This window comes from Somniosus microcephalus, chromosome 23 (assembly GCF_052327205.1).
Source record: "Somniosus microcephalus isolate GS21.2 chromosome 23, FLI_Smic_1.0, whole genome shotgun sequence".
Classification (NCBI taxonomy): domain Eukaryota; kingdom Metazoa; phylum Chordata; class Chondrichthyes; order Squaliformes; family Somniosidae; genus Somniosus; species Somniosus microcephalus.
Window position 1 is genome coordinate 27977672 of NC_141009.1, and position 19147 is coordinate 27996818.

General features: G+C 40.1%; 1 protein-coding gene across 5 annotated transcripts in view; it reads right to left on the minus strand.

Annotated features, from left to right (window-relative positions):
• LOC147101762 (serine/threonine-protein kinase Nek6-like) overlaps window positions 1–19147 on the minus strand; it is a 334143-nt gene that overhangs the window by 37987 nt on the left and 277009 nt on the right. For all 5 annotated transcript variants that reach the window (XM_085965669.1, XM_085965668.1, XM_085965670.1 and 2 more), the window contains exon 8: window positions 15998–16092. In XM_085965669.1, the coding sequence (XP_085821795.1) occupies window positions 15998–16092 (95 nt within the window). The remainder of the gene's footprint in view (window positions 1–15997; window positions 16093–19147) is intronic.

Below are 19147 nucleotides of genomic sequence, written 5' to 3' on the forward strand. Positions count from 1 at the left end.
ATTTCTTCACTATTAATCTTGACATTAAGCAAATATTGCAAAGATGAATGAACACAAGATATCCAGTGAGCAATTGTGGGATATTTAGTTTATCCTAACAAGTGAGGAAGACCCATTAATGTGATAATTAACTGTGATGGTGAAATGTTGACATGCTCCTATGGGGTTTTCCATTATAAATGTTGATATAAAAATGTTATAGGAAGTGAGGTTTGTAGACAAGATGCACACACCATATTTAAGATTTTTAATAATATATTTGATGTGTACAATTTTGTATCATTTTCAGAATTCAAAATTGTTATTTCCAGTCTTTTACATGTAGGTGGGAGATGGTTCATGGCTTAATAATGGTCCTGTGGTCACCATTGTGGAACGTTAGGCTTCCAGCATTGATTTGTATTGGACAATGTTGGAGGAGTAGCTCATAGGTACAAGCCGAGAATGACATAACAAGGCAGAACATTAGACTAAATGGCAAACTGAGATCAGTACTTTAAATGAAAGCAGAGAATGAAAGGCAAGATACAGCTGAAGGAAATATAAAGAGAATTAGCTGATGTGGGGAACTGGCAACTCGTGAGAGGGGTTCTTGAAGGGCTCAATAAATCTGTTTAAAAAGATGTTTGAAAAAAGGAGTGAAGGTTTGGGAGAAAGTGATAAAGTACCATTGATCTTTATTTAATCTGAAAATTCCTACCCCTCCAAAAATGGATTAATTAACCTTAGTAAAACTGTAGACAATAAGCTGTTCCTTGCTTGCTACGGCCTTGTTAAAGGTCAGTCATGAGAAGACATGCAAAATTGTACAACACTGGAGGATCATTGAAAGTTGAGTGTTAAATGCCTGTTCAGGCCAGACGTTAGTGAGTTTATGGGGTCCCTTTTCAGATGTTGTCCTTTTTTAGTTCTTCGTATTATGAATTAACAACAGAATTGTTGTTAAAATAATAAAATGGGAATTAGAATATCTTTGGACAGCAAAATTCATCTCAAAGGTGCCACCCTGTCTGTGGGAACTATGAAGTTGCAACCAGACCTCCAGGCATCAGGGAACACAATATGTATTTTAATAGCCGTCTGGGACTTGTACATAAATTTGCATCAATTAATGCTTTAACTGCACTTTGTGGTTTAACAATCCACAAATGACTAATGCATGGGGTCTTTATAATGGCTCTTACAATGAGTGAGGATAAGCTATATCCTGTAATGGGAATAACACAACTGTCAGTCTGTCTGTGTGTGGTGGTGGTGATACATCAGAACACCTTTATCAAAATACACTTAAACATAAATCTTGGTTCCCAACAGCTTATTTTTGTGCCAATTAAATTATATTTGATTGAAATGTTCTTCAAATGTTTTCCTTACCCCTTCATGGTAATGGGTCTCATTAAATCTGGCTTTTATTTTCAAAAAATGTCTTCTAGGCTTTTAGACAAAGATCAATTTGAACTTAACTCAAGACACACAAACAAAATAGGGTCAAATTTATTTTTGTTGTGTGAGTTGTCCCAATGTCATATTGGTGAAAAATCAAAATATGGAGACATTATCAACAGTAGCAACCTATACCATAGCTCGGTAAATCTATATGAACGGCACATGGAATGATGTTGGGGGAAGAGGATCTTCAGACAAGTGGAACACGTTTTTAATTTCACTGGGAGTAAGAATTGAATTTTAATCTTCATTGTGATATTATGAATTGTTTTGGAATTTACATGGAGAGGGTAGGGGAGCAGTAGGTTGTTGGCATATGCAGTTCAAAGTAACTAAGTATGAAGTATACATTCTGGGAATAAGAATAACGAATGCAAATAAACTCTAAATGACTAGTTCTCAAAGGAGTGAAGGAACAGAGAGATCTAGGAGTGCAAATACACAAAAGGAGGATTAGACGCAGAGAGGAATAAAAAGGGCATTAAGATTTTGGATTTTATTTCTAAATGCATTGAATATAAAAGAAATGATAATGATTCTATACAAGATATTGGTATGGCCACAGTTGTGGGAAGTTTGAGACATCTGTTATAGCAAAGAGCCACAGAAAGTGTACAACGTAGACGTTCCAAAATGACACCAGGTATGAGAGGATTTAATTATGATGCAAGATTTGAAAAACTAGGACTGTATTCACTAGAGTAGAGAGGGTTAGCAAGAGATTTAATAGAAGTGTTAAAAAATGTAAATGGTTTGAGATGATAAATAATGAAAGATTATTTCCTCTGGCTAGTAAATCTGTAACGGGAGCATGGACTTCGGATTAGTACTCGAAGCTTAAAGGGGGAGGCTAGAAGACATTTTTTTCCACACAAAGGATTATTAGAATACAAAATGCACTAACATAAGTTTCTGTTCTAGTTGAGTCAATCATAACATTTAAGGTGGAATTAGATAAACTCTTGAAGAAGAAAAATATTAAAGGCACAGGGAAAATAGCAGAGAAATGGGACTCGAGTAGACAGCTCCAATGATGGAGCCAGCAGTGGAACAGTCACAATGGGCTGAATTGCCTCCATCTGTGCAGCAATTTCTACAATTCTGTGATTTCTGTCTGTGTTAGTGGGAAGTGTCTAACCCTTATTTAATGTTGTTTTATATCCGTTCAGTGCACAGTGTTTGAAAACGAGTTAGATTTATGCCTCTGCTTCTGTTTACCATCCAGCTACTATGGAAATTGGACCTTTGGGTAATTACTGAATATAAGTTGTTTAGTTTGGTTATTATACAGCCAGGTGCCTGACAATGGAACTGTCAAAACCAGTAAATTAAAATATTGACTCATTCTTTTTAAAGTAGGGTCATATTTCAAATGTCCAGGCGGACCCCATATCTAAACGGTCAGGTCAGGCTGATTGTTACTTACACAATATCCTAAACCTTACTATCCAGCTGTGTGTGCAAATAACCCGGAAGTGATTCTTCATACACACAATAGCACATAAAAATGAATAGATAAATAAATGCATGCAGAATTGCATGAATTATGACAGCTTGCCTTACACTGGGTATCTGTATTACTAATTAGTTCTGCTCTGGTCCAAGAAGATACTCTATTTTATCACAGCTACAATTTAATATCTCTCATAATCAGAGATAATTTCATACAAGACTAACCAGAGCTGTGTATACATTTGCAACACAACTTCTCTAAAATGCAACTAGCTATAGGATGTCTATAGGGTCTGGATAAAGGAGGGGGGGGGGGGGGGGAAGGGAAAAGCACAAAACTATCCAGTTTTTCCACTTGCACTGATTTTATTTGTATAGTTGAACGTTTGAGAGGTGGGCATTGTGAGTGTAATAGTATTTGTTAAAGCTGAATTTCTCATGAGCTGTTTAATAAGCATTAAATGTTCATTACTGCATGTATGTTGTGGTTGGCTGATATTTGAGTAATACCTCTAACTAAATCTTTCTAACATAAACTGTACATTTCAAAGTCGTGTTCTGTTTCTATCACCCAAAGCCAGGCCCCTCTCATTGCAAATTATTATTGCAAAAAGATGATTCTTTTTCACTAAAGATTCAAAAATACTTTCCGAGATAACGCCCAGGCCCACAAACCCTATGCAGTATAAAATAAGGGATTAGTGTTGTTCGTTTAATGATTTATCTCAGAAATATGTTAAACTTTAGGAGCTACCACTACCGAAAGCCAGTATAGGTTTCTACTTTCTTGCTTAAGGACATGGCAAAAATTGACTTGTGAATTGTAACATTAGTAAATGGTCAAATGTATTAGGTGATAACAAGTGTGACAAAAAATTGATGACAGCAGATGTGTGACAAAGCAGAAGCAGAATATCTCAAATGAGGCAAAACATTGAGGAAGTGAAGATTCGAGTGTGGGGGAGGAGAGAAGGGAGAAACAGTTGTGGAGAAGAATTATTCCGTGTATCCTCCACTGAGGAGCCACAATGTATCACTGGCAGCCTTAGCTTTCTGGAGTTGTTAGAATTATCGACTTATCAGCGATAATATTAATACTATATGGATCATTGAATGTATAAGCATTCCCATTTCTGATTATACAGTAGTCTTGCTCCACACAAGCAGCCTGTTATGACCAGGGATGCATTAGAGAGAATGCTATAATTTGGTTTCTCTCTGAATGTTTTGACTACTGAAACACTAAGTTTAAAAATGCATCTTCACATAAAATCTACAAAATTGATTTTCTGCAACTTTTTAATGATAATCTTATGAAACAAAATTACAAGTACAGGGCCAGCTAATTCTTTCAATAAAGAAGAAAGAAATTATTGGGTGAAATACTGAGTGAGCTGAATCCTGCTACAATGGCAGCTTTATTTTTTTTAATCACAAGGGATCCATGGGGACATCAGCTGCTTCAGCTGAAACACATCTGATGATCGGGTGACCTTATTGTGACTAGCTGATGGGAAATCTTGGCTCTATTGACTGTTGTATGTTACAGAATAATCACTGGTAACATGCCCTAGTTCTTGTGGTGTGGAGAAGGAAAGGGTCAATGATTATGTAGTTTTTAATGTGTTCGAGCTAAGTCAATAAAAATGCACTCGAGAAGATGTGATTTCTTTCAGAAGTATAGATGCCTTTATGTTTGATCATTAAACAAAAGTCAGAGGAGGATGATCTAAGGCTATTCCATTGACTGCACTGGATCTGAATATTGGGCATCATGTGTAACAGGCGACAGATCGGATACCACCCGTATGCAAGATGAATTTTTACGCCTATGAAACCAGGACCATCTCTACCCTCTTCAGCTTCTGGAAAGTTAAATATTGTCAACTTTTGGAGAAACATTGCTATTATAGTCTTTAAGACATTAATCCAACATAATTCTCTGTTTACACTGTAGTGGTGAATTCCAAATATTTTTGATTTTATTGCTATTTCAAAGCCAAAATGACAATATTGTGGATAAACTCAACAATCAATTTAGTTTGGATGCACCCAATAAGCTTATTGAAAATGAATTCACCGTATAAAAAGAGCAAAACATAGGATAGAAATGTAAGTAATTTGTATTACAAGCGTTACTATAGCATAGATTTGAGATGTTTAGTCTGAGCAGCAGCTTACTGAACCTCGAAAGGTTTTATAAACAGCTCAGCAAGTCATAAGTCCAGTAAAAATCCACATGAATTAGATCACTTCCAACATAAATATATCACCGAAACAGGATGAGGTTAATCAAAATGTAGAGCAACTCATGAACTCTGGGAGAGGTTTTATTTTTATTCAGCTGTGCTATCTTTAATGTAAGTACCTCTATACAGATAAGATACTCAGTTCTTACCTATGAATTATGAGGTAGGTAGACTGGATAAGTCAGCCTCACAAGTGACAATCACGTTTCATGTAAAGCCTGATTATCAATGTGGTTTACAGGATTCAAATACAGTAAACTCTTTCTTATCCGGCACCTACAGGACCAGGATGGTGCCGGTTGATGAAAAATTCTGGATAACAGAGAGCTATACCTACCAAGGCAATTTTTAACAAACAAAAATAAAAACTACTGACTAACTCGGCCACCGCGGGAGACTCGGACTCGGCAAAACGAGTGCTGGATGGATTCGGCAAGATTACCGGTTATCTATTTTGCTGGTTATTAAAGTATTCCGGATGATTAAGTGCTGTTTAAACAAGAGTTTACTGTACTATTTTTTCCATGATTTATTTTAGCTTTCTGTAAAGCCAGAATAGAGGGAGAAAACGGTCACAAACCATCAGTTGAGGTCAGCAAAATTCAGTTGCGTGGTAACTCACGCCAGCATGACTAGAATGGGACGTTGGCTATTGTGGTTAAAGTTAATGCTTTGCCTGCACAACGTGCAAACACATATCTGATTTGGGAGGTTAGAATCTATTAATAAAACTCAAAACCAATTCATAAGCAAACTTGGACCTGTGAAGTCTTGGTTATGAAAAATAAGTGAATCAGTTTAAAAGCGGTGTCAAAGATTGAACTTATCCAGGTCTGATTATTAATTCAAAGATGTGATGTTCTGTGTGGGATTGTTTGAATAATTGACTACATAATAATTTGGTGGAACTAATTTATCTTTGTTGCTTGTGGCCAGTTCATCACTGAACACTGGTTCCTAATGTTGCTGCGATGGAAGTTAATCCACCATAGTATTTAATTTGCATGAAATGTCAAACATTAACGAAACGTACGGTTGTTTGTAACTGCTGACAGTCTGAGCTACAGTGCAGTGGGCTGATGCACTGCGGTATTGAGTGTTCAATCTGCAGATTACTCACAGGGTAAGTTCCTGATCTCAGTTGGGGGCATCTTGGAGACAACTAAACGGAGGCAAATTACGTACCCAAGGAAGAAAGGAGAAATCAAAGGGAGTGGACTCACATTGTTCTCATAGAAACATAGGAGCAGGAGTAGGCCATTCGGCCTTTCGAGCCTGCTCCGCCATTCAATATAATCATGGCCGATCCTCTATCTCAATACCATATTCCCGCTCTCTCCCATTACCCCTTCATGCCTTTTGTGTCTAGAAATCTATCTATCTCCTTCTTAAATATATTCAGTGACTTGGCCTCCATAGCCTTCTGTGGTAGAGAATTCCACAGGTTCACCACCCTCTGAGTGAGGACATTTCTCCTCATCTCAGTCCTAAATGTCCTGACTGTGACCCCTGAGACTGAGCCTGTATGAATTACAAACAGTCACACTGCAGAACGATTGGACTCTAGGAACAGGCCTGTTGGCTTATAGTTGGGTATGTGAAATGGAGGAATAAACCAAATGAAAAGTGAGAAGAAACATAAATAAAACAAAAATGCCAACAATTCCTAGTTATTGTGATTGTATATCTTACAATGTGACCAGTATACTGGGATATGATATGCCATTTTGAGATGCAATTACTTCATCTTAAAAGTTTTCTCCATTTAAACTTAACTAGAAGTTGTAACAGACTTAAAAGATGGGAGTGTCAAATGTACAATGCTGCGACACAATGTAGCCTCAATAAATACATCCTGCACCCAAGTACAGAATTCCAATGTATAATTCTTTTTCACTCCCGCTGTATAGAAATCATGATCTATGCTTAACATTTCTCAGCAATGAGTTATAGAGTGATCAGAGTTTAGAATTAAGGAGTGACTGAACAGCTTGAAAATTGTCAGCTGATCAAAGAGAGCCAGCATGGACTTGTAAAGGGTAGGTCATGCCTGGCGAACCTGATTAAATCTTTTGAAGAGGTGACTAAAGTAGTGGACAGGGGAATGTGTATGGATGTTATTTATATTGACTTCCAGAAGGCATTCGATAAAATCCCTTATAAGAGACTGTTAGCTAATGTTGAAGCTCATGGAATTGAAGGAAAATTCAATTCAACCTGGTTAAGAAATTGGCTGAGTGGCAAGAGACAGAGAGCAGGGATAATGGGCAGGTACTCGAACTGGCAGGATGTGACTAGCGGTGTCTCACAGGGATCTGTGTTTGGGCCTCAACTATTCACCGTATTTGTTAATGACTTAGATGATGAGATAGAGAGCTATATATCCAAGTTTGTCGATGACACAAGGTTAGGCGACGATGGAAGCATAAAATTACAAAGCGAAAATAATAGATTAAGTGAATGAGCAGAACTGTGGCAAATGGATTTCAATATCGGCAAGTGGAAGGTGGACCTAAAAAGGATAGATCAGAGTACTTTCTAAATGATGAAAAGCTAGAAACAGTGGAGGTCCAAAGAGACTTAGGGGTCCATGTACATAGATCATTAAAATGCCATGGACTGATACAGAAAATGATCAAAAAGGCTGATGGAATGCTGGCCTTTATATCTAGAGGACTAGAATACAAGGAGGTAGAAGTTATGCTGCAGCTACACAAAGCCCTGGTTAGACCACACCTGGAGTACTGTGAGCAGTTCTGGGCACCACAGCTTAGGAAGGATATATTGGCCTTGGAGGGAGTGCAGCGTGGGTTTACCAGAATGATACCTGGACACCAAGGATTAAATTACAAAGAGAGATTACACAAACTAGGGTTGTATTCTCTGGAATTTAGAAAGTTAAGGGGTGGTTTGATCCTAGTTTTCAAGATATTAAGGGGAACAGATAGAGTAGATAGAGAGAAACTATTTCTGCTGGTTGGGGATTCTAGGACTGGAGGCATAGTCTAAAACTAGAGCCAGACCTTTCAGGAGTGAAATTAGGAAACAATTCTACACACAAAGGGTGGTAGAAGTTTGGAACTCTCTTCCACAAACTGCAGTTGACACTGGGTCAATTGTTAATTTTAAAATCTGAGATTGATAGATTTTTGTTAACCAAAGGTATCAAGGGATATGGGTTAAAGGCAGGTATATGGAGTTAGGTCGCCGATCAGCCATGATCTCGTTGAATGGCGGAACAGGCTCAAGGGGCTGAATGGCCTACTCATGTTCCTATCTGAAGTAATATGCAACCCAAAGTTTTGGATAATGTTTGGTTTCCATGAAAATTCACGCATTGGAGAATCAATTCAAAAATGGTAACGCCCAGTCACAGTTTATTCTGTATTTCTACATCTAGATGTATATAAAACCAATTGAGAGTCTTCACTGAGAAACACTAAAGGATCCTAATGGCAAAACACTAATCCTAGCATTAAGCCAAACTATCTACCTCCACTGTTAGTCCTGTCAGGCTCACATGTATCTCTGAACTGAACATAAGTATCTATTTATCTTCACATATCTTTTTAACTGTTCCTGTCTATCTAGGTGCATTGTGGTATTAATCTATATCTGTGGGTATCTCTATATATCTTCTTTTGTCTGCGCTGATGGAAATGGTAATCCATTTTCAGAGAGCTTGGTATTGGTTACTGAATTACAAAAAATGCACAGCAGCACAGAGGAATCAATTTCCAGATTTTCCTTCTCTCTAATCTAAGCTGAGGAGGGGCTGTTATTTCCAGACTGTGATGGACTATTCCCACAACAGCTCAGGTCCCACAGGCAGGATTTACATTGATTTTCATTCAGCTCCCCGCACCAATATTTCTTTCTCTAAGTATAAGCCAGACAACCTTTACTCACCGCCAGCACATAAATCAGCTGCACTTGAGCTGGACACTCTGTCCCGCTAATTCACTAACAGCAGTCCATTAAATATGTTAAACAAGCATTTAGTTTCAGTAGATGAGGATTCAATTTGAGAAACGGCTTGATTGAAAATCAATTTTTTTGTTAGCCGAAAGCTTGTGTACAGCCTTCTTGAAGTATATGTGTCCTACGGCCTCAGTGCAACATAAGGCAACATGCCTTTGTGCACAGATGAGAAGTCTCAGTGGTGTCCTTCCAACACACAGCAATACAATCAACTGAATCTATCAGCTCATTTTCTTCATATTTACATGTTACACTCTTACATATCATGCCACAGATCACGTCTTAGATGATTTGATAGAATATAATAGGGGGCTCTAAAATGCAATTTTAAATGCTGTCCAGTTTTATTTAAAAAAAAGATATGTCTTATTTAGGTTACTTTTGTGCAAAACCTTTGACTTCAGCTATTTCTTTCATTGGGAAATGTATTGAATTTTTAAACCATCACTATAAGAGATGATTGGGACAATAAGTTTGTCGTAAGGACACGGGGGAATCTAATGCAGGCCAAGAGATTGGATTTCATTAGTTGATAGTGTCTCTTGTGTCAGTCAGCACTTATTGTAGCAATTCTACCTCTTGACCAAAGAGTTATGTGCAGTTAGTATTGTGCCTCACAGTCTAAGCTTTCTATATAGGAATCTGGATAATACAAGTGATGTGCAGCTCTTTGTTCCTTCCATTTTGTCCAATTAGACTCCTTAGGCTGAATTTTCCACTTGAGTTAGGCCAGCGTCCTGCTCACTCAGCCACTTCCGGCATTTTCTGCCAGAACTCATGTTGAGCATATAATACATGGGCCCAAAAAAAAGGATGAGCATATTATAACGAGCTGCCTTAGCAATGCGGGATGCAAGAAACATCAACGTATTCTTGGCATCCTGCATTGCTATGGGTGATGGAGAGGAGATTTAAATTTGATATTAATTCCCCAGTGCCACAACTTTTAACAATTTGACCAGAAGTTCTCCCACACTCTTTAGCTGAACCACAGGGCACCGACCATGCCAAACTATGCCAGGTGTTCGAGACCTGCCACAGCCTAGGTCTGCTTCCACAAAGTGGACTCGCTACCAGAGTTCGGGAGGCCCACCTCAATTGTACAAAACATCCTGACCCCAGAAAATTATTCAGATTCAGTGCCAGATCCTTGCAGATTGAAATGTATAAAATTCTGACAGGACTAGCCAAACTGGATGCAGGGAGGATGTTTCCCCTGGCTGGGGGGGTCTAGAATGAGGGGTCACAGTCTCAGGATACGGGGTAGGACATTTAGGACTGAGATGAGGAGAAATGTCTTCACTCAGAGGGTGGTGAACCTGTGGAATTCTCTACCACACAAGGTTATGGAGGACAAGTCACTGAATATATATAAGGAGATAGATAGATTTCTAGACACAAAAAGCATCAAGGGGCATGGGGAGAGAGCGGGAATATGGTATTGAGATAGAGGATCAGCCATGATCATATTGAATGGCGGAGCAGGCTTGAAGGGCCGAACGCCCTACTTCTGCTCCTATTTTCTTTTTCTATGTTTCTATGTAGAATCTCTGCCCTTCCAAAGATGTGCCAGGTTTCCAGCAAAGCGGAAATTGTAACTGATAGACAAGCTGAGAATGGGCAAACCGCTGCAGAACTTGCAGCTGACGGAATTAAGCATTGAAAGCTATTGGACTGGTTCAAATTGTGTTAGCACACCTAGATTTGGGCACGAATCCCAAACTGATGTGATAAAAGTCGTCTCTCTCTGTTCATTGGAAGGGATTTACGAAAAATGGATTTAGTGATTTTTCAACCCAGTCCCTAACGACTGCAGGCCACACTCAACACTTCCCTTACCTTGGTTCTAGATTTGACAGTCAGATTTGGAGAAACCACTGGGAGAACATCTGCTGTGCTATGCCTAACTGGGGAAACTTTCCAAGGTTCCGCGTCCATGGTGGGGCCTCGTACAGTGGGCGATTTCTCAGAAAAATCACTAATGTTTTTCCAATCCATGATTTTCCAATGTCTCGCAAAATTTCACCCAACCTGGGAGCCCTTAATGTCAATGATGGGTGATAAAAGTGAAAGAAGCATTCTGTATCCCAGCACTAGCATCCTTCACACCAATGAACACAAATTCATCAAAAAAACCTTCAAACTTGCGGTCATTGGGTCACAAAGCCTTTAAGGGCTGCAGAACTCTTTTCCTATTGGTTTATTTGTTCTACAAAAACATTGGGGGGAATTTTCTGGGGGGTCAGCAGGCACGATTGGTGGTGGGTCGGGTGGGAAAGTGTTTTTTTTTGACAGCGGGTCAAGACCCCGTTGTCAACCTGCCGCCATGCGCCTCTACCAAATGTTGGGTCTGTCAGCGCTGAGCAGACCTGACACACAGCGGTGGGGGAGACAATTCAGGTCATTATGACCTTGTTAACAGAGGATTAACAACAATTTTGAGCTCACCTTTAGAAGTTACCAGCTCGCCAACGGGGTCCATGCTGGTCGGGGATCATGTCTGTTAAGCTGGTTGAGAGTTGAATGGCCGTGGAATCATCTCATTACTTGACAGCTTGAAATGTGCTGTAAAAGCTCCCATCTCACAGCGGTTTACTTTCCAAGCTCAGAAGCTGTTGCTTACTGCATTTGGAAGACAGATTGAGCTTTATGCAGCTTGCAAGTGTTTGGAACAAACTCTCGATCCAGCTTCACCTCATTGGAACAACCTCTCTCACCAATGACAGATTGCTTCTGTCATCTCAATTTCACCTGCCATCTATTCCATCAGCATGCGAACGGTTTATAATGTCTCACCTTGGTCTTCAGAATCTGACCACGATCAGCCGCAACACCAACAACAACACCAACTTTCTCCGCAATCACCTGATGCTGCACAGGACAGAGGGTTTCAGCACCCGACCACATTGCTGCCCGGGAGGCCAGGGATGGCCTCACCATGGCCAGATTTACTTCACTTGACGCTGTACACCCTGGCTACCACATGATGCGCCAGGTTGGCACCACCCCACACCAACAACATAAAGCATCCCTACAATGTCCAAGCCATTCCTTTCACACTCATGACCATTGCGGGGGGTGCCATTACATCTCACCATTCACTGCAACTCACTAAGCCACTTCCAAAGGTGTACACAAATCTGTCCAAGTGTTGAAAATAAAGATTTCAATGTTTGACAGCATATTAACAGAAACTTCACATGAACATTGGCTAAAACACACAAGTGTCTACCCTTGTGTGTTGTTAGTTAGTATGATTGGATATGAGGGTGAGTGTGAGGGGTGGCTAGTGAGATGGGGATGTGATAATATATATATATATAGAGAGTGATGGGTGGAGGTGCGAGTAAGGATGTGCAGGAGTAGAGTAGGGAAGGTAGAGTGATGGGGATGTGATGAGTGGCACAGCAGGATGAGGTTGAGTGTGGCTTTGTACTAACGTTTCGTGATCTATTAAGATCATTGAAATGTTTGCGCTACTGCAGCCTGGTCCTCCTAACAACATCCCTCCTTGTGCCCTCCTGTGCAATGTGCAACCAGGCTGCGTTGGTCTCCTTGGGAGGTCTCTCCCTCCCATTTGAAGGGAAGAGGACCTCCCTGTTTGCTGTGACTCCCTCCATAAGCGTATGAAGGGAGTCAAGGGAGTTCCTGGGTGCAGCCGTGCACCTCTGTGCAGTGCTCGTCAGTGTTTGCAGAACCTCAATGCTGTAGAACACTGACAGCACAACTGTCAAAGTAAATTTGCACATGATCCCTTTAAGGAAACCGGCTGATGACGCGTCATCAAATTACGTCATCAGATCCGCTTCCTTCAATTGGACTGGGAAACGCGCTGGGCGGGCTTAACAAGCCGAATCAGGGGAATTTCATTCTACAGAGCGGGCTGGAGGCAGCAGCGGGGTCGGCACCCGCCACTGACGTCGCCCGCCACGGACCTGCCGAGATAGGGAATATCGCGGCCATTATATTCGATATTGTATGCTTGCGGTACACTGGAAAGAAATGAAAAGTTTAATATGATGCAGTGTGTGAATCGCTTGACAGACTCACTTTATTTTATATGGGAGCAGACTGATCAGTAGACTGCTGGACATTTACTGCTGCATAATGGTAGATTAGTAAAAGTATAAGAGTCCTAGATCTACAAAGGCTCCTTCCATATATTGTATGTCCAACTATCCTGTTAATAGCACTAACATTATTCTTAATGCTAACAAGGTGTAAATGAGCTGAGGAGCAAGGATTCTATTTGTGTTTCTGGTGCCGAAGCAATTTTAATGATATTGATATAAAATGGAAGCACAGAATCAGATTCTAGGTTCAACTTCTCCCTCCATGTTGAGATCTGTACCAGTGAAGATGGCACACTGTTGTGAGGTTCATGGGCCCTCTGCCTATTTAAATGTTCTTTTTTCTTTAGAACTTATGATCCAAGAACAATTATTGGTTTCTCTAGGCCCCTGTCTTGCTCAGGGCAGGAGTTTGATTTCTATTTTTTTCACATCTGCTCTGTGATACTGCATAGGGGAAAAAAATCAACTGTCAGAATGCAAAAAGGAGTGGATCATCCTGCTCTTGACCTCCCTCATGTAGCAATGATACTTGATCATGGGCATCAACCCTGACGGGGGTGAGGGGTTTGCTGTAAGAGGAAACCCCGAGTGCCAGTGACAAGGATTTAAAAAAAAACTCATTCCCATTATTATGCAAATCTACTTTTACCCATTGTCTTGTGGCTGGGAAGAAATGTTGTACCGCACCGAAACACTAGTGTCGTGGAAATCCAGCGATGCAGACACTGCCACATAGGCCTGCAGCAGCACCTTAATGGGGAGGGCTGGAATCAGCTGGGGGTAAATGGAGCAGCATAATTCAGCATCAGGTGAATTGAATGAGCCCCCCCCGCAGCAAGGAGATGAACTTAAGGAAACCTTTAAGGCTCAAAACCCCTAAGGTATGAAGAAAATGTGATGCCAGACCTGCTTATAGCTTTACAAAAAGAAAATACTGCAGATGTTGGAAATCTGCTTATAGCTTTCCTTTATTGCAACGAATAATGTTCCTTTTAAGTAACCCTCTAATGCCTCCCAATCTGTGCCGCCCTATAATTTGTGGGCAGTTTGAGTAAGTAATGGAGGCAGCGTGGATCGACACGGAAATTGTGCTGAGCGTTCTAACTCCGGTTGACTCCTGTTTGAATATTATAACAAGGCCCCTACCTGTTTTTGGCAGAGCGTTGACTGCCTAATCAAGGTCTGCCCGAAAATTGGAGTGGCGGCCCTCCAGTCGTAAGTCAGCAGTCTTTACTTTCTGATTTTTGTCCCGCTACTGCCACGTTTACCAACACAAATGAGGCTGCAGTGAGGCAAAGTCTCATTGTGTGCCTAGGAACAAAAGCAGGCCATTCAGCCCCTCGAGCCTGTTCCACCATTCAATTAGATCACGGCTGATCCATATCTCAACTACACCTACCCACCTTGGTTCTGTAACTCTTAATACCCTTGCCTATCAATAATCAATCAATCTTAGATTTGAAATTTTCAATTGAACTAGCCTCAACAGCTTTTAGGTGGAGAGAGTTCCAGATTTCCACTACACTTTGTGTGAAGGAGTGCTTTCTGACATCACCCCATAACGGCCTAGCTCTAATTTTGAGGTTTTGCCCCCTTGTTGGGAAATAGTTTCTATCTATCCTACCAACTCCTTTAATCATCTTAAACTCAATTAAATCACCCCTTAATCTTCTATCTCTCTTAGGCAGTCCCTCGCAACCGAGGATGACTTGCTTCCACATTAAAAATGAGTTCGCAGGTGACTGATGAGTCCAATGCGGGACCTACAGTCTCTGTCACAGGTGGGGCAGACGGTGATTGAAGGGGGCGGGTGGGTGGGGTGCTTGGGTTGACGTGCGCTCCTTGCGCTTGGCTTCCGCTTGCTCCCGGTGAAGAGACTAGAGGTGTTCGGCGCCTTCCCGGATGCTTCTCCTCCACTTTGTGCGGTCTTGGGCCAGGGATTCCCAGATGTCGGTGGAGTACGGGGAGTAAGCATTCCATTGTACTAGTACATATGGCAAATAAAATTGAATTGAATTGAGATTTTGCACTTTTTCAAGGAGGCTTTGAGGGTGTCCTTGAAGCATTTCCACTGCCCACCTGGGGCTCCCTTGCCGTGCCGGAGCTCCGAGTAGAGTGCTTGTTTTGCGAGTCTCATATCGGGCATACGGACGAAGTGGCCCGTCCATCGGAGCTGATCGAGCATGGTCAAAGCTTCGACGATGGGGATGTTGGCCTGAGCAAGAACACTGACGTTGGTGCGCCTATCCTGCCAATGGATTTGCAGAATCTTGCAGATCTTCCATATTGAAAGGAATACAAGCCTAGTCTATGCAACCTGTCCTCATAATTTAACCCTTTTAGCCCCGGTATCATTCTGGTGAAGCTAATGTTTCCTAAAAATTGACAAGATGACAGTGAGCCTCAACCCAAAACGATAACCTTAGGAATGCTAATTGGCACTTTTTACCTGTTGTCTCTTTTAGTGAGTTTACCAAATTGGTGTCACGGCTGAGAGCAGTTTTTGTCCCTTGGATTTCCCTCTGTTGGTGGCTAGTTGGAAACTTATTTCAAACCTTAACTTGTATGCCTTATTTATTATATACCATAATTTATTCAGATCTTTTAATAATTATCAGAGAAAAAGTGAGCATCAGTGCTCTTGTCTGGGCTGGATTAGAACCAAAAACTGAGGAATAAAAGGATCGAGTCACACTCTGCGCCAAACCATTGCCGGAGTTCAACCACACACCAGTGCTACTGCTTTGAATTATCTAACATTTTAAAATAAAAGATGAAGAAAAACATCCAGCTTACCTCATACAATAAACAGCCAAGTGACCAGATATCTGATTTGAAGTTGTAACCGTTTTCATGTATCCTCTCGGGGGACATATAGTATGGCGTTCCAACTGTAATTAAAAAAAAAGCACAGGACATTATGGCACTCAGTTTTATTAGCAATAAATTCAACACTGCACAGAACAAGATAAATCAAACAGTACTGATAAATTTTCTGTGGGGCCTAGCTTAACCCATTGTGAACTGTCATATTTCTACTGTGCATGCTTAAAAGATACGAGGGCATTATGGGATATCAGCAGTCCCAGCACAACACAAGAAGCTCGGTTCGCTACCAATTAGTTTCCCTATTGGAGATCATTACCAGTTATATGGAAGATGTGCTCTGATCTTCAAGTCCTTAAAAACATGCCATGTGGTTATCACAAAAAATTCATACAGACTTTCATTATGACAAGAATTAAATTTAGATCCCTTGTGTATAAAGTCATGCTAAAATGCTGATGTTTTAATAACCCTGTCAGGCTTTTCTGATGAGGCGCTTAAAATAGTTAACAATGGCTTTACTGAAAAGTGGGATAAAGTTGGCACAAAATAAAATCCACTCTCATAGACACACTGCAGACAAAGGCTTGCAGCCCTGTAGATGGAGCTAGAGAAAACTCCTTGGCATTCAAGAAATGGGGAGTAGAAAACCTTAGCTACCGTCTGGATTTTGGCAGATGTTGACAATTAACCAAAGAATTTCTAGTTCATAAACATCATGAAGCAACATCTGAGAGAGTTCCAAAAATGAATTCTTTGATGAATTTCTAGTATCTTCAATACCAGAAGATAAAGTTAAAAATGACCAAAATATAAGTGTATCATCTGCTATTTGTGTGGGTTCCATCCTTGTTTTACTGGTGTTATTATTTTGCTGAAAAGCATCTGCTTTGTTTATGGCTATAATTGATTTACTTTAGTGGTAAAAATATTTAAGGCTAGTCTTGGAAGTTCAGCACAACTGAACCAGGATGAGATAGCTCCTGAAATTATCCTGTTTGGATATGAATGCTTCATGCATTCATCTGAAATTCTTCTCTTTGCTATTTTTATTTTAAATGGATTAACACCTCCACTAAAATAGCAGAGAGAGGAATTTCAGTCAAACAAGTTAAGCGTTTGCATCCTATTATTCTGCAGTGCAATTCCAAGGTCTTGGTAGACTGTGTTATAGTCTTATGACTTGGGCTACAAACATTTTTGCCAGGCTACCAGATTTGATGTTTAGATAACCCGCTTGGCTCACAATAGATAAACGGAATTTCTCCCTTTGCAGGAGAACATCTAGATGGTCGGCCCAGTAAACATGACACTTTATCCAGCTGTTTTTTCATGAAGTGAGAAATGAAAAGAAGACCATTGTGTTCTTTTCATCTCCCATCTGATGTAGTCCAAAAAAGCCTGGTTGATACGGTCACATAATACAGTCAAACATATCACATTAGGAACAGAAGATTCAACCACCGTTCAAATTTAGAAGTTTCTATCCATTATTGGTGAACCATATTACGTCAAATAGTTTGTATTTAATTAGTGGGGAAAGCATTGCTGTGGATTAAACCAAATCAATGTATATCTGACTGAGCTGATAAACTGAACCAGTCTGTTGAAAATCTGCTCGAGTTTCTAAAGCTGAATTCATAGATTGTATTTCTTTTAATTCTGTGAGTTAGCTGCCGGTAGCAGGCAATTTCTAAAAATATCCACCACCAGAGGGAAATTTGCAGTTGATCTGAGCTTCTCCAATTCATGAATATTACCTTCTCAGCTGGGAGGCCCAGCAGGATAACAAGCTTCTTGGGGCTTAGGCCATGTATGTTGAAGATATCTCCTAGGATGCATACAGGAGCTGTTTGAGATACTGTATCTGCATTTCAACTGTGCTGGATGGTACTGCAGTAGAAGACAGTTATCCTCTTTTACAGACACAATTACCAACATGCAATAGGAATGCAAAAACGGAGGATTACAACCACTCCCCTTTGGTATGAAAGACAAATCACACTGGGTGCTAAGTAAGCAGCTCTCAGACTACGGTAGCAACTCTATCCTGCACAAAATAATTTGGCGAAGCACATTTTATAATTACAAGGTTGCCACATGCAATTAACAAGAATGATAATTATGTGAATTGTAAATAAATTTGCAACATAAAAATGGGTAATTGAGAAATATGCAATTAAATGGGATGGCTTGCCTAGTACAGGAATAATAAAGGAAAAAATACTTCTTATTCTTAAATGGGAACTAGTTCCAAGCCAGTCTTTTCATTATAATAATCGCTTTGCTGTCCATTTTTTCCTCTGGTGTCTACTTTTTCGACCTTTCTGTTCCTGTGCACTCTGTACGAGTCTTTTGTGTTTCTATAACATTAGATACCAGTTAGGATTCTGAATAAAAGGATACCACAGGGTATCAAAGACTTTTTTTCCAGGAAGGATTAATGCTGAGTGATCTCATTACGCCCATAATTCTTTAGCAGGAAAGAGGTGATAACCTCCGTGGGCCTAAACCAGTGGTCAGAGAGATCTGACCACAGAAGTAAGAAACAGGAGAGAAAGCAAAATGCAAAGAAAGGTCAAGGGTTTAAATAGCTGGCTTCACTTGGGTTCAGTTCCCCATAGCACAAAAATAAGGTTTAATAAGGGCTAGTACATTGTGGGTTAAGCTCAGAACTAAAAAGTCTTGCTACTCACATTGAAAGGAATCTGCTAAGTTAAAATTTTCTGTGAAAAACATCACACACCATGAATACTAGACTGTCGGCATTTGGATAAACTGAACAAAGATAGCCAAACAAAGCAATTGTATCGGGTGTGTGGCTAAGGTAGCTTATACTTTGCAATGGATATCATATGGATCACCCTTAAATTTTATCATCTTGGTTACTAATATAGATTAAGTTATGTGACAGTATCACCAAATTGACTATTTAGTGAAAAGTAGTCTAAATAATATGGATGAAACCACACCGCATACTCTTTTATAGCAAACTGTATAAACCAAATCATTGGTCATTTCTGTGCTTTTGTGTGAACTTTTATTAATTGGATACAGTCTTTTTTCAGATTCTTGGTTCATTGAATGAGAAACTCATAAAAATCTGTCTTCGAGACGGAA